Source organism: Ambystoma mexicanum, chromosome 1p (genome assembly GCF_040938575.1).
Source record: "Ambystoma mexicanum isolate Mex_15411 chromosome 1p, UKY_AmexF1_1, whole genome shotgun sequence".
Lineage (NCBI taxonomy): Eukaryota > Metazoa > Chordata > Amphibia > Caudata > Ambystomatidae > Ambystoma > Ambystoma mexicanum.
The window spans coordinates 359,423,874-359,450,104 of record NC_090921.1 but is presented as its reverse complement, the minus strand read 5'-3'; the positions used below and the strand labels follow the sequence as shown (position 1 = coordinate 359,450,104).

The window sequence follows — 26,231 nt, the reverse complement described above, 5'->3', positions numbered from 1 at the left end:
CCCTTAATGTTTGAGGTGCTGACTGCCCAGCCAATCACAGAAATGGAATTACTTTGTTTACCACCAATGAGTGGAGGTGCCGCACCGAGGGCTGCAAGACTGTTATCACACATATGTCTTGCAGACCAGGTATTTATCGCCTTTAGCACCTCAGCACAAACATTATAGATATTGATGGAGAGGGTCGAGGATACAACAGGCTCAAACGAGAGCAGCTGAACAGAAAAAAAATGGCAGCCAATAAAACAGGAACGAGAGTTTTTCAAAAAAAGAAAGAGCCTCCATTCTATTGCCTTGGTGGCCGAGAAGCAGGAAGAGACATGACCGTGGAGAGAGGGTCATGCACGAAGTTATGAGTGGAAAAATACCTAGTATTTTTCTTTCTTTTTTTAAAAACGTAGGCCTTGAGCAGGATATGCGGGGTACCAGTGGAGCCCACTTTTCAGGCAGGCTGATTGACTATAATTTTGATTTGAGTTAGAAAGACCCTCATTACAGGGCTGCCGCAAACACCCACTGGTTGGCGGTGGGTAACCGGCAATCCGGTAACATTGTTTCCGCCGTTTGACTTCCCGGTGCCACCAGGATATTATGGCAGGTGGCGGAAACGATAAATCTCCATTCCCGTGGAGTCCCATCGGTCTCCACGGGAATGGGGTCATTGAAGCACCGGCACCGCTGCTAACGGTGCCGGTGCTTCAGTGAAAACACTGCTGGTATGGGCCTGAACTCCCGGCAGGTCGCCCTGAATACTCGCAGTTTGGCGGTCCAGAAAGCGTTCCAGTACACTGGTACCGGCACCCTTGTTTCCAGACCGCCAAACATGTAATGAGGTCCATTAACAAGAATATAGTAGTGTAATTTACAACAGCTGCACATCTGGGTAGTTTATATCACAATAATACCATTTTTGATTATTTCTAGTTTGCTATGCAAGGTTGGATATTTACTGAATAATCTCTGCATGTTTTTCTATCTGGCTTTGGAATTTATAGTTTGCCAATAGTCATGAGTAAAGTAGGAGGGCTGTAGGTATTATTTGCTATGAAGCTTCCTGTGCTGCACAGTTCAAGTTCCTGACATTGATGCAATGAGGTCCTCTCTCTATGCATCCTTGGACGCCCCTCGACAAATATGGACACAGGTTGGTTTTATGTCTTTTACGGAAGGGTTAAGGATGGTATATTGTCTAGGTTATTATGCTTTCAATAACAGATATGGATCTCCTGATGGAGAAATAGCTTGAAAAGCAATGGCTAATGGAATCAGCGTGTCCTTTGTTAAAATGGGTAAGAAGGATCTGCTTAGAGCCTGATTACTAAGGCTACAAAAGTATTTTATTAAAAGAAGTGGATAATGAAAAAGCTCCTTTCAGGATTATAGGGTCCAATGAAAACAGCATTCATTTTCTGAAACTTGATAACTAGTGTTTAGGGATGTAAGATTCTTTGTTGAATTTCATCAGGTTTCCTGCCATAGAGTGTGACCCTGTGCTCTGTTGTGTGTTCCCATATCCAAAATCAGTTTTATTTGAAAGAAAAAGATGCACTTAAAATAGAAACGGTGGACGTTCAAAAGAGTCAACTCAATAAATAGCAAGTGGAGCTCTGGAAATGTAATAGTAATGAAAAATGGAGCAGTCTCATTTTAGGGTGATATCCAGCCCTTCAACATGATACTACCCCGGAGAGTAATATGTGGTGACTCACCTGTCCCACTCGCCTTCGTCCCGGTCGTCTCCCGACTCCATGGCCGTGGTGTAATCCGTTTCATACTGGGACTCATCTAGCTCTGGGTTGCGTCTCTTGCGCCTCGCTCTGCGCGCCGAGGGTCGGCTTGGGGTCTCCTTCTCCACAGTGCTGGTGCTGAAGGCTTTCACAGGGTAATCTGGTGCCGTGGGGGTGCTGTGGGAGAAACAGAAGCCATGTTACCTTCACCAACTCCTTGCGCAAGAGCGTGCCACCTTATTGGGTGATGACCTATTGGACAACAAAACTCGTCGGTAAGGGCTGCCTCTGCAATGGGGACATAGAACATGCACGTTGCTCTGTTACTGCCTATGCTGCACTGATGCTCACCGTGTTGTACTTTATGAATGAAGGAGTAAATGATTGATGGCTCTTATGACATATGACATGAAGATGACATATCTTATATATGTCATTGGTTGGCTACTGGACAAACAATAAACTAATCCTCAACCCGACTAAAACCATGCATACTGTATATACTGTACCTACTATTCAAATGTTTCAATTGTTTACCCTAATTACACTGACTGTATATATCATATATTACCTCCACAGATTGTATAACTGTAAATTCTACATATACTGTGCCTTCTGTAACTTGTCTGTAAGCGCCCTTTTACTCCAGGGTCTGGTGCACTATATAAATAAAATAAACAAACAAACAAACAAAACAATATAACACAGCACTCTGGACTGAATCAAGGAAGCACATCTTGAATGAACGACTGGGTGCATGGAGTGTTCCAAAGCAGCAGATTCTAATCGTTTTTCTGAAAGAGGTGTGGAGTTTCTGAAAGAGGTGTGGAGTTAGAGAGGACCTCCTACCGGGAGCCTTGGGCTGTGAAGTGCCTACTTCCTTTGCAGCTGCAATGTGCTCGAGAATGTTTATTATATTTTGATACTTAGGCAATTTGAGACATAGGGCCTCATTACAAGTGTGCCGGCATGATAATAACATGCTGGTATTACCGCACCGGCACAGTCCAAGTTTGGCAGTAGGGTGGTGGATTTACCTCCAGCTGTGAGCTGGAGGCATGACTGCCTCCCTACTGGCAAAATAACGCCGGTATTACCGCCACTTAGAATCTGCCAGTAATTCCGGCAGACCAAAATGTGGAAACAGTATTATGCTTTGCCGTAATTACTGGTGGGTTACCAGCAAACTTGTAATAAAGCCCATAGTTCTTCATCACGAGTGTGGCGGTGCAGTAATGATGTGCTGGTATTACTGCATACCGTCATGTTACTGCATCGGCACACTGCACATTTGCAGGTAGGTTGGTGGATTTACCTCCAGCTCTGAGCTGGAGGTATTTCCACCTCTCTACCGGCAAAACAATGCCAGTATAACCGGCCCGGTAATACCAGTGTCGGTAATACCGGCCAATCCCCCATGGAGTCCTAAGTCAGTGCAACGATTGATGGTGTGCATATAGCTGAGATACAGCAATGCTGTTTTGGAGAGGTTTATATTACATGCAGGTTATAGCATACATATTTGCTAAATCAAGCCTGCTTATTACACCATGCCTGTTTGGTTCCTCGTGGCAGCTTAAGATATCATGCCATATGCTTACAAATAGCCACTAGTAGGCATCCACACCTATAACAGTGGGTCACACATGGTCATTGGTACCACTCTCACTGAAAGGAGCTTAGTTGACCTCTGCCTGATAGGCAAAGCAACTGATGCAATCTCTGCAGACTTTTACAAATGCAGGCCCGAGCTGTGGGTGCCATCCCTGGATGGTCGCCTTAGTGATATAAAGGTGCCCATCTTTGAGAGGGGATCATATGGACACAGTTTGTTATCGCCCAATCTCACTGCTGGACTCAATGTCAATAGATGCTGGGAAGATACGCTTAGGCCGTCTGCAATCATGGGTTGAGGAGGAGACGGTGCTTTTGTCAATTTCTCCCAAAAGCAGGACTCAGGTAGGAATTGAAACAGTGGTTCATTGTCTCCTTCTTTGGGTTGTGGTTGCCAAACACGCAACTTCCAAAGAAGTGCTTTTATCTATCCGCGTTGGCCCAGGGAAGGTCAAAAATCATCAAGGGGGGGATTCAGCCAGCACTTTTAGGGTCCATTCAGAGGAGGCATATAGTGAAATATTGGGAGATGGCTGCTGTGAAATGTAAAGGGAGAGAGGGGAACCCCCGGCTTGGTTCCCAACCCAGCGGCGGGCACTCAAGCAGGGATGTCTACCACCCTATGACCCTGTTCAATATTTATATAAGTGGTTAACATTATAATGGGCATAAACAAACACAAATGTGTCTCCACAGATGTTTTGGATTACAACTCCATTCAGTTGTAAGGGATTATGGGAGTTATATTTCAAGACATCTGAAGAGGTCTCGGTTACAGACCCTTGTAACCAAAGGAAACCTTTGGAATAAATCAGACCTTGAAAGTAATAAAGTTTGGTCGAGGGACAAAGTAACTTGGTGGGTGGTCCCCTCAAAGAGGTAAAGGCATCCACTTGTTAGGGCAGGATTTGTGAAGACATGCTCCTGAACAGCCCAGGCAGATGCACTGCCCTACATGGCGGGCAGGATACCACATTTGGCTGGATCCATGATGGATTCGTAGATCCCGTTTGCATTTGGCTGTCTTTCACCAAAACCTGTAATGTTGGTCATACCCCTGCAACTTCCCACCACCCAGCCTAAAGCAGGGCACAAGCCAGAAACACTCACCTCTCCTCCCAGCCCTCCACCTTTGCCGCCTCTATGAGTGTGCGGGTGACAAGCCCAGAATCCTGCACCCAGCATCAGCCCCCTCCTTACCTCTGGCCTTCTGTACTGTGCCACCAGCACCCATTCATGTTTTCACTATTAGTTCCTGGTGTGCACCCACCTTCATGCCTTGCTATGAGAATAGGACACATGCATGAAAACTGATTTGGCAAAGTGGGGCTGAACGTGTTTAACCATTTGTTTTTATGGTCAATATTTTAGGTGGATCTAAAAGTCTGAAAAGATTTACATCCTGAGTAGTATTCTGGTGTACCAAGGTAAACACAAGCAATGTCTGTGTATCCCCTCAGCGCAAGATACTATTTCTTGAAAACGCATTACATTGGGCCTCATTATAAGCTTGCCGGTCCGGTAACAACGGTATTGGTAAACTTGCTGGTACCGTTGTTACTGGATCGGCAAACTACGAGTTCTGCTCGCAGGGTGCCTTACCGCCCGCCAGGTCTGACCTGGCGGGTGGACCGGCACCATTCCTGAATGGTGCTGGTGCATCCAGACTCCCCATTCCCATTGAATCCAATGGGACACAAATGGGAATGGGGACTTATATCTTCCGGTGCACGGGAATGGGCAATTACCAGGTCGGTTGGGCTGTTATGCCCCGGTAATTGCCCTTTCCCGGGCGCCGGAAAAAAAATTACTCCATTGGCAGCCGTGCTGGCTTTACCGGCACGGCTGCCGCCGGAGTCATAAAGAGGCCCAATAGTGGATGTGTTCATGGACAAATGTACGTGGGATCTGTTTGGAAGCCCATTGTTGGGCATACGGTCTTCTGAGAGAACACTGGCTCATGTATGGTTGAATTTAGTAAAACATCACTGTGGTGAACTGCCGCAAACCCCTTGTCCAGCAGAGTCTGTTATTTGCCAGGTCATGTGATGAAGCCCACAACGCTGAAAAAGCCCACAGGAAGAAAGGGGGAATGGAGTTGACTGAGAGGCGAAACCACAAAACATGGAAAACGAAGCCCTCAGAAGAAGTAATCACAAAAGCGCACCTTAGAGTGAGCGTGCAGGCTGAGGCGTCTCTAAGAATTCACTAGTGATGGACGATGCAGGAAGAAGAGGTAGCGGCACTGTGTATCCAGAGCCAACAGCAATGAGCAAGAAACCTGCCGTGGAATAAATCCGCGTAGAGGCAGAAATGCCCGATGCGGAGGTTGCAGGGACTTGACCATCAGGGCCTCATAGCTAAGCCCGGCCTGTGAGATGGAACAGCCAGAAATGAGGCACCATTTCTCGAGACAAGAGCATGGAACTCCAGGGCGTAGCACTGAGCAGAGCCTATGATCAAGAGAACAGGGAGAATCGGGTGGGTCACAGTGGCATCAGGGGAGGTCTGGGAGATGGAAGATCCTGAGGTGGCTTCAACACAAGAGGACAGGCTTGCACGCGGAAATGCCATGTTAATGGATATAGAAAGGGGCAATTCTGCTTTAGGAGAGGAGGGCAACCAACATTGAAACAGGAGGAGAAATGGTTGCTATGCAATGTCGACAATGTAGAGGTTGTTACAACCCCTTTGGAGAGAAAGGGGTACAGGTGAGGGAACATCAAAGTCGAAATGCCATGTTAAATAATTCAGCGGGTGAGGCACATTTTTAGGAGAGAAGGGAAACCAATATTGATGAAAGAGAAGAAACTATTGCAAGTTAAAATGCCATATTAACAAAAGAGAGACTGGTGTAAGCCTTAAGAAGAGGTGACTAACGATCGTTGATATGCAGACAAAAACGATGGCAATTAATACAGAGGTCTGGTAACCTGTTCATGATCAAATGAAAGTGACACTGGCACACAGTGGGAAACTGTCACCAGTTGAAATAACAGGATGAGAGAGGGTTAGTAACCATTTTTCAGAGAACAGTCTCACTACAGCACAAGAGAAAGGGGAGTCAATACAAAGGAACTGGTTGTGGTAACTGAGCATGATGGATGTTGTAGTAAAAATAGTGACACTCAGACAAAAGCATTGTCGACTTTTCAGTAAAGTCACTGGGCCAGTGAACCCGTGAAATTGAGAAATTTATGGGACGATATATGGAATTTAGCGCAGAAATTGCGCAACGGCCACGTAACGAGAAGGACACTGCACCAGCCTGTGCGCTGAAAGAAAAATGCGCGCAACATGTAGTCATTGAAAGGATTGCGCAACGTATCCGAATTTGTAAGTCACGGCTGGAACGGCCCCGACACGCCCACATGCAAAGCAGGAAACTGCCAGATCAGCTACCTTTGCATGCTCCCATGGGTGCGAACACGTGCACCCTTCAAACAGTACGTGGGGTCCCCTGTACGCAGGCCTGTGGTTCAGGGAGCCTGCACGTCGTCCCCCGTAACTGTACCCGGCACCCCGACAGCACGCGTATGGAAAATCCGATCTTGGCAATAACACGGGAAATGTGTGTGCGAACCCATGTAAAATGTTCCTGCACCCCGCTACACAGCATACATGCACCCCTATGTTACATCAGAACCCTGATTGAATACACGCATCCCCGAAATCCAACATGCAAACCCACCGGCACGCTGAAAATCCTACATTCAAGTGTACTTACGCTAGACTTTGGGTGGCGGATCGTATGAAGGACATGTGTGGGCATTTCCCAGCAGGGACGCTGCGCAATCGATTCCATGACTATAGTGGGCGTGCAAGGGAATGCCGGCAGGTAGTCCCTCGGAACGCTCACTTCTTTGCAAGTTAGTTCCCATTTCTGGAGCTATGCCCCCTTCTCCGCCCTCTACGCAGGCTATGCCCACCCTCTGCTCAGAGTTGCGTGCAAGGCCCTCAACGGCTTGCACAGGCCAGCCCGAAATCCACGCAAGTCCTGGAAAAATGATGGGCATTCGATTCCATGAATTGACACACAGAGTTGTGCGCGCAGATTGGGCGCAAGTCGCCTATTTTATGCACTATAATTCCATGAATCAGCCCCTAAGACTCAAGCAGGCGGCTGAAGGCAAACGCTAGAAACCAGTGAACTGCGGGGAGGCATCTGAAGCATGCCGGAACGAGAAAGGTTTATAAAGAACGAGAGACAGAGAAACTCATTCTGAGACAGACGTGAAGTGGGAAGAAATCTAAGAAGCCAGTGCAGCAAGCCTTTGAGACGAAAGCGTACTGCAGTCTCTTACAACTACAGTGCATGGGGGAACGCAAATGTCACTAACTGCTAGAAAAGAAATTTCAAACCAGGGCCGTGGCAACATTAAAGTAAAGAACATCTTGACCTGACTGATAACTTGAATACATTGTGTTATGATGAGAAATTACCACACTAAGCGTTATTTGATGTAGGAAATGCTGGCGGTAAAGCGGCGTGTCAGCATTGACCATCTGGCGATCTACCGGGATCTACCGGGAGAAGTAGCTCTTTATGCTCCTTCTAGAGCAGCACAGAGCCCAAGATGTATGGCCTGCTGTTATGGCATGGAGGACTAGGGTTTGCAAAGATGTCAACGAGAGCTGGCCAACCGGAGGTTTAGGACATTTATTTAAGGCGCTTAATACCAGCGAGTGGTTTCTAAGCGCGTGCTCGGGATTCAAACCTGCGTTGCGGTGCATTGTCTTGCTTCCAAGACAAACGCGTTGCCTCTGAGCAGCTTGCAAAATTGCAATGTGTGCAGATATCCTTCTTATACGCTTTCATAGGCCTCTGAGAAAGGAACAGAGCTGAACGGGGTCGACGTGTATGCGATTCAAGGGAAGTGACAATACTGGTTTATATTCTTATTTTTCACACTCTAGGCGTAACCCAGGAAGTACTGCCATGGAATAAAAACATGGTATTAGTACGGTGTAGTTGGCAGCCGGCCAACTTGTTTAAAAGAGCAGCTCCCAAAGCAGGTTCCAGTTTCCAGTTCTTGAGAAACTCTATGGGTGTAAGCTTACTAAAGTCACCTGAGCCAAGAGTGCATTGCTACAGAGTGCTTTAAAGGTATCCGATAATATTAGCCCCATATATATGGCCGCTATACACATGGTCGCCGGGAAAAGGCCATAGCCACTTTATATATGTGACCATATATATGGAGTCAAGGGGAGTGGGAGAGTCCCCCACTCCCTTTTAAAAAAAAGGCATTTGAGGGTTGTGGGGGTGTCACCGCATGTTCATGTCCTTGCAAACCACAGCCATTATTTGGCAACATTTTGGCCAGACGAAATTTTTGCAGGGGCGTTATCACATGGGACCGCTTTAAATGGGCTGGTCCTACCTGGCCCGCAGTACCTGTACTTCTCATTTTTTAGAATTTGAGTACCTGCACTTCCCAATGCCTGAAAGAGAGTACCGGTACTTAACTATTTTGCAAGATGTAAATTAAAGCTTTTCATTTCACTTTATTGCAACTTAATGGACTAGCCTTTGCTGGTGAAGCAGTGCCCTCTCCTTCCTCCTGTCTCCACCACCCTCATTGCTGATAATGTCTCCTTCAGGGCCCACCCTGCAGAACAAAAGGCACTACAAACATGCAGCTACAGTGCTCTCAGCAGACTAGGCGGGGAACACTGCTTCGCTAAGTGGGCTTCGCCAGTTTCCATTGGTCTCCTTTGATGGAGCAGGGACTGATTTGGAACCCCTAGAAAATTCATTTTTAAGGTGTTTCTTTGTTATTAGCAGTGCCTTTTTCTAGTATGTACATTTTTAAGTAATTGGAGCTGTGATGGAACGCTTTCGACCGAAAACTCGCACACAGCTCGTTACCTACCGAATTCCTGATTATGCAATGAAGGCGAGCAATAATAAAATGCCCCTTCTAAAGATTAGTTTAGAGCAATGGTGTCTGCTAGTTTGATATGCAAAAAAGAAAGTCTCATTAATATATTTAAACTTTATTAACACAATGGGCCTCATTATAAATTTGCCGGTCCGGTAACAATGGTACCGGTAAGCTTGTCGGTACCGTTGTTACCGGAACGGCAAACTACGAGTTCTGCTCACGGGTGCCTTCCCGCCCACCAGGTTAGACCTGGCGGGCATACCGGCACCCGCGAGCAGAGCATGTTGGATGCACCGGCACCATTCTGAACGGTGCCGGTGCATCCAACCTCCCACTCCCATTGATCCCTATAGGGCTCAAATGGAAATGGGGAGCATTTCATTCCGGCGCCTGCAAATGGGCAATTACCGGGACCGGTAGGGCCGTAATGACTCGGTAAGTGCCCATTCGTGAGCACCGGAAAGATTCGCAAATTCTGGCGGCAGCCTGCCAGTTTTACCGACATGGCTACTGCCAAACTTGTAATGAGGCTCAATGCGTTATAACAGGCTGAAGGTTTGTGTGAAAGGATCTCAGATTCACTGCTTTACCAAGGTGTGTGCTCCTTGGCACAGTATTTAATCTCACTGGGCATTGCCTACAAAGAGGGTGTGCCTAAAAGGGACCTGTGCGCTGTGCTCAAGGTGCTGCACCAAAATGGCCAGCGGTGAGAACGCGGCACAGGAATGTCTGGCATCGTAGCTTGGTGAGTACCTGCACTTCTTTTTTTCCATTTAAAGCTCTGTTGCTACACGAGTAAAGTGTTGGTCTCTGACATGTTCGAATCCCGGGGCTGGGCAGAGTTAGCCTATCATCCATCTGATAATGATATATCAAGCAACATTAAAAAAGGGTTAGTAATAACACCTGTTATTACTGCTCCTGGAAGCTGGTGGAGTTTGTCAAGAAGCACTATATAAGAGCACATGGTTATTATTATTAAAGAGGAACACATTGAGGAAGGGAGCGGAGATGGAGATTCATTCACTCACAGGTGGAGCCTGAGTACCTTCACAGGGTAGAACCCATGGTGGAATATTTGCCAGATCTATGTCAGGGAAAAACACATACACATCACATCTGACACCAAAAGAATGCCCCCCCGTCCCCCCCCCAGCGAGCTTGGGGCCGGTATGAAGTTGCTGCAACCACGCCCACTCTTCAAAACACTCTCCTCGCTGTTGTGTTGTGGTTTAATGAGAGGCATGTTAATACTCCCGTAGCAATAGTCAGAGATACAAGCAACAGTGCAGTGGGTAGATGGGACCCGCGTGCCCATTGCTTGCAGTGCAGATCCTGATCCCAGCATCACCTTCATCAGGAAGCACGCGTGGGGAATATATTCAACCCAACTCAGTCACCGCAAGGGACCAGATTCTGGTTGCGGGCCTCTGCCCCGGGCGCTCCGTAGACGCAGTGAAATAGTCAAGGTGGAGGCTGTCCTATCACACTTGCACGTAGTCAACATTGCTACATGTAACAGCGGGTTGCTTACAAGCAGTATGCCATGGACTACCCTGGGCACTTCACTGTGCTATCCATGATTACCACCCGATAGAGACGTCGGCAGCAATTCAATGGTGCACCATCATTTTGGATTTACATTGGATTTTCCACATCTTGGCAATGCCATTGGTCGCCAAGAGAGGCATAAAAAGAGTCTCACATGCAACCGCTGTGCAAGGGGCAGGGAAGCCCCATATCGTCGCTGCACAATGGCCAAATCAGGGTGAGGGCTTAAATCAGGAGTCCCTTTCCTAAATGCTTAATTGTTTGCAATCAACCTTTGATCTGAGCTACCTGTAATACACCCAACGGAAGAGATCTTAAAAGATACAATCTATACTTAGTTTCCCTTGTTTTGTCCACGCCATGTGGATCGTTTTGCAACGCGGACCCCTGCTCCCCTTCCGGCAATGCATAAGGTTGGCCTCAAACCCGATTGCGACTCACATGCTGCTGTTGAGGTGGCTTGCCGCACTGGTGTAGCCATTTTCCTTCAGCTTGTAGCTGTTGTAGTTGTTGATGGCGTTGAGTGGGCTGGTGGGCTTTTCGGAGTAGGCCAGGGTGGCGGTATCATCAGGCGTCCCATCTGCAACGTTCTGTACCTGGACGAAAGCAGAATACTCTTGTTGACAGCAAAATATTGGGCATTCATCTCATTAGACCCCCTAAAAGGCTCATGCTGCGGTTACATACATGTGAAATCTAGCGCCTGCCGCGGCACATGGGTCCATGTGAGTGATATAACCCTATCCCTTTATTCTTTCGTTGACTGTCCGAATGGGCGTATTTCAAACCATCTTTCCTCACCCCCAAATATTCCTTCAAGCTTTTATCTTTTTATTTAAAGTGCATACGGTTTAAACATAAAGCTTTTACGCTACACACAATTAAACACATTAAAACAATACATCACAATAATTTCAGGTAACATCATCCCATTAAAACTCAATCATATTAAGACAAATGCGATAATGCAAGTAATATCTTAATTTCATATCAAACCATCGTCAGAACTTTAAAATAACAATCATTGTTAATAAGATAAATATAAAATAGAACATTCATTCAACAATTCTTCTTATTTGAAAGATTGACAGCTAATTTCAATATATAGTAAGAGACCTCCGTTATTAACAAAGACTACAATATAAATACAAGACCAGAATTGATTTGAAGCAATTTGCGAAGATATACTAACACAAAGTCCACACTTTCTTGCTTCCCAGGGAACAACTGGGAAAGAGTAGGCAGCACATTAAATTATGTATCTTCTAAAATCGGTATCCGGCAATATTATCCCCATATATATGGTTGCCATACATAACGTCGCTGGGAAAATGTTATATATATCGGGTCAAGGGAAGCAGGGGCTGTGGGGGTGTCCCCCACTCCACTTGAAAAAAAAAGGTTTTGGGGTTGCGGGGGTGTCCCCCGCATGTTCAATGAAATAATGTCCCTGCAAAAAACTGCCATTTTCTGTCGACATTTTTGCCAGGCGACATTTTTGCCAGGCAGCATTTTTGCAGGGATATTATTACATGGAACCCTAAAATGAACACTTTTCATCTGTATAATGTAACTGCAAGGCTCAGACTGAGTAAAACTTTGGATGAATATTCAGAGAAGTTCTTTTACAAGAAAGAACTGCCAGATTAGGAGAACGGTCCCAGTCAGCGGCTCTGTTTTTTAATGTCTGCACAAAAGTTGCCTTTCTTGCTCCACATCCTCATTATGTGCAATGTGGCAATACACTGTATATTACCGTCATGTGCAATGATGTTACTGCAAAAGTGAAGCGGCGCATTTGCACATGATTCAGGGTTTACCGGCTAGACTGATCCAGGAAGTAATCTATCGCTCGTCACAATAATCACAGCAACACTGCAGGAACACAAAGCACTGCTTGGCATGATTTGATAAAAGGAAATGGTGGTCAACATCACAAATGTCCTCAAAACCCCAAAGAGGTGGCCACCTACCTGTCCCAGATCTGTCCCTTACTACGGATACGCTGTGTGCTTGTGCATGCAGCACCTGAGGCCTTTTTAATGCCGGAATTATATTTTTACCCTTGTTGTGGGTGGTGGTAAATGTTTGTGTAAGTCTGAGTTATTTTGCCGCAGGGGACTTGTAATCAAATGCGTTTACCGGATCTGGTATTTCATGCGGTATATTTTCTCATCTCTGAAAGTGACCTGCGGAAATAGAGTTTGCACCTTTTTCATTGCTTGTTCTCCCCACTCACAATCAGGGCCTCCTTCTACCATATTGAACCTGGCCCCCTTCCTTCATCCATCAGCCTTCAAGGCCTTGCTCCACCCGCTCCACTTTGCAGTTCTTGGACAGCCCTTGGCACTTTTGGATACGATTGCAACTTGCAACATACCTGTCACCTTTGACATACTGCAGAGGTGTTGAGGGGTGGGGCGACGTAGGAATGGGCAGTAAAATCCTCACCATCACTCACAGGTGCATCAACAAAACGGCCCCAGCATACCTATCTGAAGCAATATCAAGGACCACATCCACTCGCCCCACCAGAGCTCAGTACACCAACCTGCTACACATACCACGCATAAAGAGAGCCACAGCAGGAGGTCTAGGCTTCTCCTATATTGCACCTCAACTCTGGAACTCACTCCCTGCCACCCTTAGAGCTGGAACTTTCATCTCTGTCTTCCGCAACAACCTCAAGGCCACTCTCCTCAACTAGCAAGTGGAGGACTGCCTCCTCCACTTCTGCCATGTATATTGTAATATAACACAAATGTAATATAACTGTATTGTAACCTGTATATATACTGCTAATGACTTTGTAACTATATTGCAACCTGTATATATATTGCTAATGACCATGTAACTAAGTAACTAAGGTTTGTACTGTAATAAGTGCTACAATGTCCTCAGGCTGTTGTGTACTATATAAATACGAATAAAACAAAACAAATAAAACAAACGCAATATAATAGCAGTAAAATGCAGGCCCACTGCTGTGTGGTCCCTAAGAACAAAGGTTTTCATTCTGAGTTCCAGCCACCCATTTGAGCAGAATGACTGCTATGTAATGCGTCACTGGGTGGCAGCGTTAGTTCTCTTTGGAGGAATTACCGCTGGTGGTAAAAGCGCCCATGGTCAGTGCTGCAGTTTTTGACATTGAAGCAGAGGATTTACCTCCAGCAAACTGCATCGCCAAACTTGTAATGAGCCCCAAAATCATGCTGTTGCACACCTCTGCTCATTTTGATGGATGTAGGTTATATTTTTGGAGAAAACAAATCCAGCGGCCGAAAATTCACAATCTTTTTTGTTTTCTCACATTTCAACGTACATATATGCAGGGGAGACCCCCGCAGCAGCCCACCTCCCTTTACAATATTTGTTATCTTAACCCACCCCCTCCCACATATAAATGCGTTGATAAATACATTTCAAAATTCGTCAATTTTCAGGTGTGAAATAATGGGGTGGTACCATTTTGATTATGAACACTATTCCGTCCATTTCTGTATTTTTTTTGTAATTATTTGAATATCAACAACCCCTTACATTGGCTTGATTTGAGGGTAATTAAGGGCCTCATTCCGGGTTTGGAGCTAACCATGGAGTAATTAGCTCCATGGTTGCCTCCGAAACCGTCCCAAATCCGGCATGGTGAATGGAGTAATTACCGGTCCATTTCAGGGTTGGAGGGACCGGTAATTCCCCATTCACCTTTTGCCCTTCCCCATTCCCATTTCTGCCCCGTAGGGCTCAATGGGAATGGGGAAGGAGGTAATTACGGCACCATAAATTACGGTACCGTAATTACCTCCGAGATACCTTTGCGGGTCCCGTACTTAACTCCTGCTAAAAGCAGGAGGTAAGGAAGGACCCGCAAAGGGACCTCGGAATACGGAGGTAAGGGATTACCGGCATCGGCACCCTTACCGGTGCCGGTAATCCCTTACCTCCAACCTTGGAATGACCCCCTCAGAGTACATGTATGTATGGTGAGAGTAATCGAATCATCAGGGGCGTAGACCGGGAAGGGCCTGAGCGGGCAAGGCCCACCCAACATCTGTAGATGCAGATGCAGCGCTGGGTGGGCATTTACAGATGTTAATGTCACTGCAGTGGGCTCAATTACTGCAGCTCCAGGCCCCACTTGTTAGAGAATCCTGGCTACGCTCACTGCACACACTACGCTGGATGCTATTCTCCATTTATTAAACACACCTGCACATTACAATGATATGCACTCCTTAAAGAATCATTAATGGAAATAAAGGCACTCCACTTGTAACCCTTGGGCCCTTCCCCTTTAGCCAGCACTCTGTTATTTCTAATGTAGGTTTACACTTTATAATCCCCATCTGTACATGGAAATGCAAACCATCTTCCGATTAGATGTTTAATATTTACCCAGATTTTTTCTTTGTTGCTCTCAGTTTATTAGTCAATCGATATTGGAAGAAAAGCCTTGGCCACTGCTGTAAGGCCAATATTTTGTTCATTTATGTCAGCGATGGATTGTTCCGGAATCCTCAATGAGTTCAATACTTGAACAGTTGATAAAAGTAAAGCCGAGCCATGTTTCACACACTGTTGCCACTTCTTCAGGGCTCGTCTTCAAGGTTTCAGAGTTTTTGCTGTGAAAGTTTGGCCTGCAAACTGTTGTGATGGAGCCGAGGAGCACTTCAATCGTGATGGCACTTCAAGCGAACAAAGTGCACCATCTCCATGTGGGTGCAATACGTACCTTCCATTAAAGCCCCACGTGCAATTGGGTGCATAATGCACCTATGCCGGCCTAGCTTTGCACCGTTATATAAGGTTCTGGGCAGGCCTTCGAATTTTGGCGGAAGCACCTGGTCAGGTTGTGACTGTATATACACTGATGTGAGCCTCGAGCTTAAGGTGACAACCTCTAATTAAAGGAATGCAGCGGTGTGAGTGCAATGTGTGCAGGTGATCAAAGGCCATGTGAAGTCTGCTGTCCTTTCCTTTCGGTCACTTTCAATTCAACCCTGCACATTACAGCGTCTTCCCATTTTTTTGTTTTGACTATTAGGAGGCGTTGCAGGTTCTGCCTTCAAGCCGAACCTTTTGGCATGGGATGTAGAGATAGGAAATGCCAGGCCTCTGGGAGGGGCACAGAGCCTCCAGCTGTTATTTGAACATTTCACCTACCCATGGTCATGCTCGACCTTATGGACATTCCCACATATGACCTCCACTCCCACACAGGACCCCGCCCCATGGATCTCTTTGAGCTAGCGCTGTGCTTTTAAGAGGATGCCAATGTTGTTTCCAAGCAGTCTTCTGAAAGGTAAGGCTTAACCAAATGTGCCTACAGCCACTTGATTTGTAAGCATTATCTGTGTCCTTGCAAATGATCCTTGCACTGAATATCCTTTAAAAACAAGCATTAGCAAAGCCAATCGTTTTGGCTCTTCTATAGGCAGCAGATAGACATTTCCCTGGCACTAACATAACATATCCAGGTACTAACACTGTTACCTGCTGTTGACATTTTATGACAAGGCAGTGCCATTATGGCAGCACAGAGATTCTTTTTAAGATCACAGATCTCTGCGATGACTTGCAAAATGTTTGACGTAAGGGGTATTGTTTCACCTCTACTACATGGTCACACCATCATCCCTTTACAATTTTGTCTGTTGCTCGCTCTGATGCAACATGTTCTACAGTTGTTGGCATTCATAGTAAACACAGAATTTGTATTATTGGAAATGCACACCATAATGCAACTTGTAAGATGTTGCAAACTGATATTTAAAGCAATTTAGCAAACCTTCTGGTAACATGAGTATAGATTCAATTTCTCCAATATCAAACTCCAGCCGTGCACTAAACAACCATTGAACTGTAAATGTCTCCTTATCAGCTAATGTATGCACATTGTCAGATAAAGCCCATTGAGAACATTCCCACATGGAATGCGAATCATCCTATTGAATAAGTGTTTCAGTGGCAGCTCTAATTCTGTTGCGGGAGGTGCCTTTCACACTGTGCTGGCTCTAGCAGTGAGCATTTTGCCATCATTTATTTATTTATTTATTTGATTTGTATCGTGCACATACAACCCAGAGGCATTGAGGCGCTGTTGTAAGAGCACGTCAATTGGACAGTCTACGATGTACAGTACTGTAGTTGTTATGCAGCACAGCAGGGCTCGTGTCGGTACATTTACAAAGGTAGATGCAGTTTCATTAACATAGTGTGAAGGTCATACAAGTTAATCATACAGTACACTGGAGATGTAGGGGAATAGGTCTGACAAGTGGGTGAGGTGGGCAGGAGAGGTGGGGGTAGTAAGGGGTTAAGAGAATAGCTGAGTTTTGAGCGTTTTGCAAAAGTCCCGGTAGGATTTCTCAGCTCTCAAGGTGGGGAGAGGTCATTTCAAAGTTTGGTGGCAGTGTAGGTGACTATATACATATATTATTCAGTGAATAAAACTTTAGTTAAGAGCGAGTTAAGTTGATCTGATGTATCTCACCCAAACCCTTGAAATTTATCAGGTGTGTAAAGTAATGAGCATCTTCTCTCGCATCTCCTCCCCCACCCGATGTCCCCTATGATGTAATGTCATTTTGTATCTCATTTTGAATCCCTTCTGTGATATAATGTATGTGGGAATGGGTTTTGCAATGGGGAGGGGACGCCGAGTTAAGATGCTCATCACTTCCCACATCTGCTAAATTGCAAAGCTTTTGTTGTGATACATCAGATCACCTTAACTCTCTCTTAACTAAAGTTTTTTCATTGAATTTTAAGGGGTTTGTCATACAATGGATTGTTCAGAGTGCATTAGCCATAGCCTTCAGCCGAGGCCACTGTACATGGTGCACCAATGATTCTAAAAGTGTGAAAGCCACTGTATAAAACCTTCTGCCATGACCAGTGGCTAGTGGGAAGTGGTCATTTACTAACCACAACTCACTAGCCATAGCCTAAGTCCATGGCGAGCGGCCACAGGGACCACGGCCCTTCGGCCTTTGCTAGTGACCCACTAGCCAGGCTTTTGGCTTTGCCCACTGTCCACATTGCCCCAAATGTTAAAAACACAGAGGAACTTAGCCAGTGGCCTCAGGGTCCACTGGCATGCGGCCAGTCACCACGGATCCCCTGCCTAGTACTTCTGATCCAACCTGAAGGTTGCCTATTGTCAAGTCCCTGTGGTCCAACTGATTACAACCATTTCCCCCTCTTTTTATTTCCGTGATAAACCAGGATATGCCCATCTCCGTGGTAATGTAAGCCGATCCCGTGGTAATGGGAAAACCCTCCAAAATGAAAAGCTCTTCACCATACTTCCTGACACTCTGTGTCCCTTTTCTTGCCCCCCCCCGCCACTCCCGTCCATTGTGCTGTACCTTCCTGACTCTTTCTCATTAACCCCCTTAAATCTTCGGTTCATGTGACATATTTACTTTTCCGAACGTGCCTTTTAAGGTTCCTGTAGATCTTTCACAAGATTCCCATGGGTTCCCTGATAATTTGAACATTTTCTCCCCCAAACGGACTCCCAAACTCCATGTGTGTTCCTCTTTCCCACCTCCCCACCAGTAGTCTAATATGAATGCAACCCTTTTCCTCCTCCTAATACAATTTTGAGCACTTTTCATTTTGGACTCCGCCAGGGATTCCCAAGGGAATCGCTCACATGAAGTAAAAATAATATCAGATTTTATTTTTTAAAAGATTCTCAGTCTCTCTGCTGCAAAGCACCATGTGAAATATATAAAAGTATTTTGGGAGCAAGGGCACCCCCTTCTCTGTAGACTATTTTAAAAACTACTGGATGGATTTACCTCAAACCACTAAAAGGCACATCTGTGACACTTTGTGCCCATGTTGTTTCTTATTTGGTGTAAATCCGTCCAGTGGTTTTTGCACTATTGGAGTTTAATTGATGCACCTTTTCTCTATAGGAAATGAATGGGACTAAGCCGAAAACAGCGTTTTATTATTTTCTTAATACATTTCTTTGTTTGTTTATTTCTATAGCACAACGAACCCGGGGGTATCTGGGCGCATTAGAGCAGAATGCAATTGTTACATACATAGTCAAATAGTCAGTTACAGAATACACTTGTTGCAAAAATAGGCATGTAGCCTATTACAAATTGCATTGAGAGTAGGAACATTGCCAGAAGCAAGAAAAACATGAGACATGGCATCAGATTGCAAATTACATACAGTGTAAGCATGTAGTTAACAGCTATGAGTAGAGACCTGCAGATAAAGCAAAGTACATAGTGTAGGAGAGGTGGTGTGAGCAGCAAGTAGTGTGGAAAATGTTGGGCTCCTGATGTGGCAGTTAGTACTTACTAATTAGCCAGAAGATGGACTTTCTCCTGAAATTGGTAAAAGACTGGGTCGACTTGAGGGCAGGAGGGAGTGTGTTCCATAGTTGGGCCGCCATAACAGGGAAACTACTCCCCCCCTAACTTTTTTTATTTATATCTTGGGACTACCAGGCAAGACATGTGGGTTGACCTAGTGACTTGTGTTGAAGATCCGATAGTGAATTTTTCAGTTAGGTACGGTGGGGCTGCATGATTCAAGGATTTGAATGTGAGAGACAAGGTTTTCAGCGGAATTTTATCCCTGATGGAAAGCCATTTGTGCAGTCTTCTTATTACTGATATGTGTTCTCTCCTCGGGATTCTCTGTGAAGTCCTCAGTGCATTATTTTACAAGATTTGTAGTTTGTTAAGCACAAACTTGCTGGCACCCAAGTAAAGTCAATTACAATAGTCCAGTTTGGACAAGATAAGTGTTCTAGCTAAGGTGAGGCAACTTTCTGTGGAGAGCAATGGTATGCAGGCCCTTATCAATTTGGCTGTGTATGCAGTAGCTGAAGCCGTAGCATTAACTTGTTTGTGTAAGTTTGAGGTGGAGTCGAGGTTTTGGCCACTGGGATGTTGTTTCCATCTATATTGAATGATGCATAGTTTGGGTTAAGTTTATTCAGGTTGGCTGGGGAGCCTAGGAGCAGAAGCTCTGTTTTATCCTCATTCAGGCAGAGGCCATGGGTGGCCATCCATGCCTGAATGATTAGATACATTCTGTTCACCAACCGTACATCAGCGTCATAGTCTCCCGTTAACGGGAGGTGGATCTGGGTGTCATCTGCATAGTTAGTGTAGGTGACACCCAGACGATCCAGATAATCAAATAACGACTTTGTGAAAATGTTGTACATGGTAGGGGAAAGACAGGAGCCTTGAGATACTTCACATGTGAAAGGGATTGGGTCGGCCGCTGCAGACGGAGAGATGACTCTCATAGTCCTATTATTTAGGAAGGATTCTATCCATATGATTGCGTTCTGAGAGAAATTATCTGATGTGGCAAAGTAATTACAGAGCACTCTGTGGTCGACCAGGTCAAATGCGGCTGATAGGTCCAACAATAGTAGAAGTGCAATTTTCCCTTTGTCTTTGAGTTCATCAATCTGGCTTTTTAGGTCAATCAGTGCCATTTCAGTACCGTGTTAAGGTCTAAAACCAGCTTGGTGAATCCCCAAAAGTTGATGGGCCTCTAAGTAGTCTTGGATTTGAACATATGTGACCCTATCCGAGATCTGTAACAAAAACAGGACCGTAGTGATTGGCCTGTAATTTGTGGGAATAGTGGGGTCCAGCGATTGTTTTTAAGGAGCGGTAGTACCCACGATTCCTTTGGGTTGCTAGGTACAATACCTGAGGTGAATGAAGCATTCATTAATTTGGGTATGAATGGGGCCAGATTTCTCGCGACGTCTTTAATAATTTGGGCCGGGCAGCTGTCTTCTTGGCACCTTGAGGGTTTCAGAGAAGCAATGATTTTTTGTACCTCTGGTACAGAGACTTTTGAAAATGGGAAACCTTGGGAGGGTGTAGTAGGTGGCTTTAGGGTAAGGCGTGTCGGATCTAGGTTTGTTAGGTTTCGACGTTTGTCCGCAATTTTAGTTTGCAGAGTAGCTATTTTATTGGTGAGAGCATTCTGAATGTTCGCACACCAGAGTTTGTCTTTTAGGTTCGGATCTGTGGGGGGGGGGGTAGGGCGTCTCCATTTCCATAAGGATAATGTAGAGCACTTTAGTGCTAGAACTATCTTGGTTGATTTTGTTACTGTACATCTCACGTTTGGTTCGGATTATCTCTTCTTTATATTTGGCAGAGAAGTTTGTTAGATTAGTTTTGTTCTCAATAGAAGGGACATGCTGCCATAAGGTTTCTGGTTTTCTTTTTTCCGAGCGTAGGGTTTTTAGCTCTGGGGTGAACCAGGAGTTCAGGTGAGCTCTTGGTTTATCTTTCTGTATTTTTAGAGGGGCGACAATGTCTAAAGTTTTGGTCATTGTAGCATTATAAGCATCCACTAGAGAGATTTGGGTCTGTATTGTTCTCTAAAGAGTTTAGGATCACACGTGGCACAATGGCGTTCCTCGTCGGGCATGGAGGCACTACAGGGTTGGATTTGATTATAGGAGAATTTGCTGCAAGCGCAAATGAGAGAAGGTGGTGATCCGTCCATGATAGCGATGCAATAGCAGTGATTGCAATATCACAGTTTAGATCTGCTACCCAGTCTAAGGTCCTCCCTTTCTCATGGGTAGGCTGGGTAACTTTTTGGTAAAAGCCCTGTTCTGTAAGAGTGTTTGCTATTGTTATTGCTTGGTGCCTCTGGGGTCATTAAATCCTAGATTAAAGTCTCCTAATATTAGAACTTGCAAAGATGTTTTAATGTTGTCCGAAAGTAGAGTCATCATGTCTGCCTCAAGGGAGCCAATGGGCCCTGGAGGTCTATAGATTAAGTGGACTGTTATGGTACGTGTATGCGATACAGGTAGTTTGGCTGTGAGTAATTCACAAGATGATAGAGTAGGCGCAGTAGCTAATCTCAAGTCTAGGTTAGTCTTGCATGTGATGGCAATGCCTCCTTCTCTGGAATCTGGTCTGTCAACTCTGATGATTGAGTAATTGTCCGGTACCGCAAGTAGAAGAGATGGGCCTGCTGCTGCATGCAGCCAAAATTCTGTTATGGACAAGAAGTCAAGGTTTTCAGCTATGATAAGGCCGGCAATATCTGTTGCATGAGCTACCATAGATCTAGCATTTATTAATGCTCCCTTAATCATTTGGGTAGTAATGTTGGTAGTGGTGACAGATGATTTGCACTTTCTTGATTTCTTGTTTTGGTTCTTTGAGTTTTTTGTTATGACTATGCTACAAGCCAGGACGTTTTTAAAGGTGGTTGGAACAGATTTTTTGTGGTTGACTTTGGGCATGGGCTGGTGATAGGTTGCTAGTCTAGAGCAAAGTCTGTTGTTTCTGTCTTTAGTAGGGCAAGGGAGTTTAGTGTGTGTAGCCAAGATGTGAGGTCCAGAGGTACACCAGTTGGTTAGTGGTATAGGTGCGATGGCGTTAGAAAGAGGAGCTCTATTTGGGAATATGGAGTTTGGCCATAGTTTGGGTAGAAATTTAGTTGGTTTTATTGAGGCGTCAAGTTGGTCAAGTTTGAGTGATGGTAGGAAAGGAGTGGCTCTGATTGCAGGCACTTGGAGATTAGTATCATTCATAGTTGTACCGGGGTAGTACACAAGAATTGGATGTGAGAGTGAGGTGTGCTGCTGAGCGACAAAGGCAGAAGCTAGCAACGGTAGTATCGAAGCATGCATGTTGTTCACAAGCAGTTCATCCATAATGGAGTCAGTGTCAATAACATAAATGTAGGCACAGTATAGAGGAGAGGGGCGTGATGGCGGTAACTAGCACGATTTAAGACTCAATATGAATACAATAAGCTGAGAAAAGTATGACTTGGTACTACTCGGCACGTTACAGCTCTTGGTATACATTGAGAGATGACTGAATAGTAAGCTTCTAATGTACATTAGGCATTCATCAGGCAGTAAATGTCCAGATGATAGAGGCAGCTAGGCAATGCAAGACTGTATTAGTCGACATACAATAGAGTCAGCAATAGTGTGAGAGAGTATCAAATATTCGAAGAGCAGGTACCATGCGGTACACATCTGAACTAGAAATGTACTAGGGAAAGTTGGCGCGGTTATAAGTTGATGGAAGTTTAACAACTAATAGCATCTCGGTCACATTAACCATTGGTTAGGTCTTGATATGGGTAGGCAGCAACAGTGTCGTATAGGCAACAGATACGTATTGGAAATCAAGCGCATGGCCTCAAAGGCTCTTGCAAAGACGGTGCTCAAGTAATCAATAAAGGCATGGAGACAGGAAGTCATTAAATTGCCATTGTGGAGCATTGGTGTATATCAGACGTGACAGGAAATAGTAACCGACAAGTTATACATATTCATAATACTAGGCCATGCTTGAATGAGGTACTCCTAGTAGGTCACAACACATGTTGCGGTGCCTCTGATGTGAGGGCGATGCTGGCTAGCGGAGCAAGTTGTGCAGGGAGATAACAAAGGCGGTGTGGGCTTACATACCGTGGATGTTGTCCACCTTTTCATGAATTTCCTCCAACATTTTCAGTTTGGAGGGGTCCGGAAAAAGCCCTTTTCTGAAACGTCCATCCATATCCATCCAGCGAATCAAACGTTATTAGCAGTAGACTTTTGGGAATCGTCTATGAGCACAGTAGGTGCTCCTGCAGTATAAGCTAATTAATAATCTATGTGCAATGTTGGAAACTCGTCCCATCCCCAAAGCAACTTCTTCAGTCTAATTCTCCCTCTTTCATTTTGTGTGTTTATCACAGTATACTATGTGGGCGTGGTCACTGAGTTTGCAGGTAAGTTCATTTGTTTGGTTCTCAGTGGTGCCGCTGTGTGTAGTTGGTGATGCTTTCAGATACATAAGTTGAATGTGTTGGTGTTTACTGATACCACAGGTACACTTGGTGGTGCTTGCATGTATCTGGGGTGATCATTAGTGCAAAGACATCATGGCGCTAAAGAAAGCGAGATGGGCAGTGGCAGCAGAGAAACCTACAGCCTAAAACAATAGTGTTTTCAGAGAGCGTGCAAAGGTGATCAATCATGGCTCATGGCTCGCAGGGCCAATGGGAGGTGGTTCCATGCCTTTGCAGCCAACACTGAAAAAGCATGGCCATCTATACGAGCTAGTCTGATACGAGGAACGGATAGCAAGAAGGCGGCCTCAGAGAGCAAGGTGCGAGCAGGGATATACCGTGGGAACTTTTCCTGGATATGTTCTGCCCCAAGCTGATAGAAAGCTCTGTGAACGATACACATAGATTTGAAGAGAATTCTCTACACAATGGAAAGCCAGTAAAGCTGTCTCAGGAGCGGAGACATATGTGATTGAAAGAGGGGTGCAATACCGCTCTGGCAACAGCATTTTGAAGCAGCTGAAGCCGATTGATGAGCTGCACCTGGAATGTATGAACATGGGCGGCACTGTTTTCTGTCTTGAAGCTCCATTTAAGACACCCGCCCCTGATAACTCATTGAGAAGTTGAAAACTTTCCCCAGCAAGACGAGGGTTCCTTCACCCAGGCAGCCAAAAACTTAACTTTGAACTCTTTCTAAGCAAGTTCCTCCCCGTAAAAGCACCACTGACAAGATTCAGAGTGATGTATGACTAACATTCTCTTGCCCAGCAACACAATCATTCCACCACCAGTGTGTGTAGCTTAGCAACAACTAGCAGTCTAATCACTAAATAACCAGAACCCCTACAGCAAAGAACACCATTACCAATCAAGGCTCACCCTTCCATGCTTCTGGAACCCTCCCAAGTGTCCGAATACACACCTGTGCAGCCACCAGAGAGGAAACCGAACATCACTAACCCCTGTATCGTAATATTCCACTCACCATCATACAATAGTTCTAAGGACTGTCCCACTGGGCAGATGTAGACGGCTGTAACTCTTTCTTCACTCTGCACTAGAGTGCAAAGATCTGAGGTAGAGCGAACCGTTACGAGAGGCCAGAGCCTAACAACAGTACACAGGATTCAGGCCCAGCTGGAGGGCACACTCCCTGGGCACTTTCTGAAGACCCCCCTCAAACCTTCAACTGGCAAACAACAGATCTCAAAAACAATTGCAAAGTGGGCCCAAAAAGCAATGATTTCAGATCAAGAAGGCAGACCACACCCACAACAGTATCCAAGGCTGTGGTGCTGAACTAGGCGCTCTGAAAGAAACCTGGAATTCCTACAACTGTTCTTTGATACTGGAAATCTTCCCAATAGACCGTTCTAAGTAGCTCCTGAAGCCGAGCTTCCCTGAGGGGGTTGTGAGGTAGATTTTTATTAATCACGAGAGTCTCTTCTGCAGTGAGATACTATCAGATCTTGTAGTGTACTTCAAATAGTTAAACATTACATGCACAGTGGAGTGGAAGAACTCCTTTATCCTACTATTTCTTACTGGTGCCCGGGCGAGAGTGTAAAAATCGTTGCTGAGTTCTTAAATCAAGCTTTGGCGATTCAAGACTCATCAAACATGTTCATTATACCGGCATCCCTAGACCTTTTGATGACAAACCCTTTAACAAGCCACAAGAAACACACCACTCTCACACACACAGACACACACACATACACACTCACACTCATACACTCTCTCACACACCCCCTCACACACACTCTCACACACTCACACTCACTCAAACTCACACACACACCATACACACACACACACTCGCTCTCACACTCTCTCACACACACTCACACTCATATACTCACACACACACCCTCACACACACTGACACTCACTCAAACTCACACAGACACTCACACACACAGACTCTCTCTCTCTCTCTCTCTCACACACACACACACACACACACACTCTCTCTCTCTATCTCTCTCTCTCACACACTTCATTTTTCGCTCAATAGCCACAAAACATGCCTCAATATTGGTAGAATATTCCCTTAATTCTGGGATGAGTACCAAAGAAGGGCCAGGAACCCCACATCACGCCTTAGGCCAAAGTTAAGTAAAGTGGTAAACACCACTCAACTGGGCGAGAGAGACATGTAACACGAACATCACTCTTTCTCAATATGCAGAAAATAACTCACTGCCCAGCAACCAAACTACTAAGCGAAGCTGCAAACAAATGAGTTGATAAAGAATTTGCTAATCTCACACGGACTGGAAGAACACTGGAACGATAATAGAGAGAGGAAGTCATGCCTTGACTGGAATAAAGTGGCCTGCAATGCAAGCTGGCAGTGCATCAGATGAGTGGCCACTATTGCTGCGACACAGGGGGTTGCTAGGGCTGGAAAAGATCAGGGGCTAAACTGGCAGGACTGGGGCTTAGCTAGCATTTTGGCTGTAGCACCTGAGTTTCTATCCGGGGGTACAACCAAATGACCCGGGGCTATAGCCCCCTCAGCCCCTCCCCCCTAGCAACGCCTCTGCTGCGACATCTCAGAGACGTCAGCTTTGAAGACAGTATTAGAGTTTAAAACAAAACGTGGGACCTGACCATGTTAAGA

The 26,231-nt window shown here is 45.4% G+C and overlaps 1 protein-coding gene across 1 annotated transcript in view; it reads right to left on the bottom strand.

Annotated features, from left to right (window-relative positions):
- The window catches only part of LOC138570157 (occludin-like), a 349,343-nt gene that overhangs the window by 48,441 nt on the left and 274,671 nt on the right, over positions 1–26,231 (bottom strand). The window contains exons 4-5 of the mRNA XM_069648824.1: positions 11,222–11,376; positions 1,710–1,904 (exon numbers count right to left, since the gene is read on the bottom strand). Of these exons, the coding sequence (XP_069504925.1) occupies positions 1,710–1,904; positions 11,222–11,376 (350 nt within the window). The remainder of the gene's footprint in view (positions 1–1,709; positions 1,905–11,221; positions 11,377–26,231) is intronic.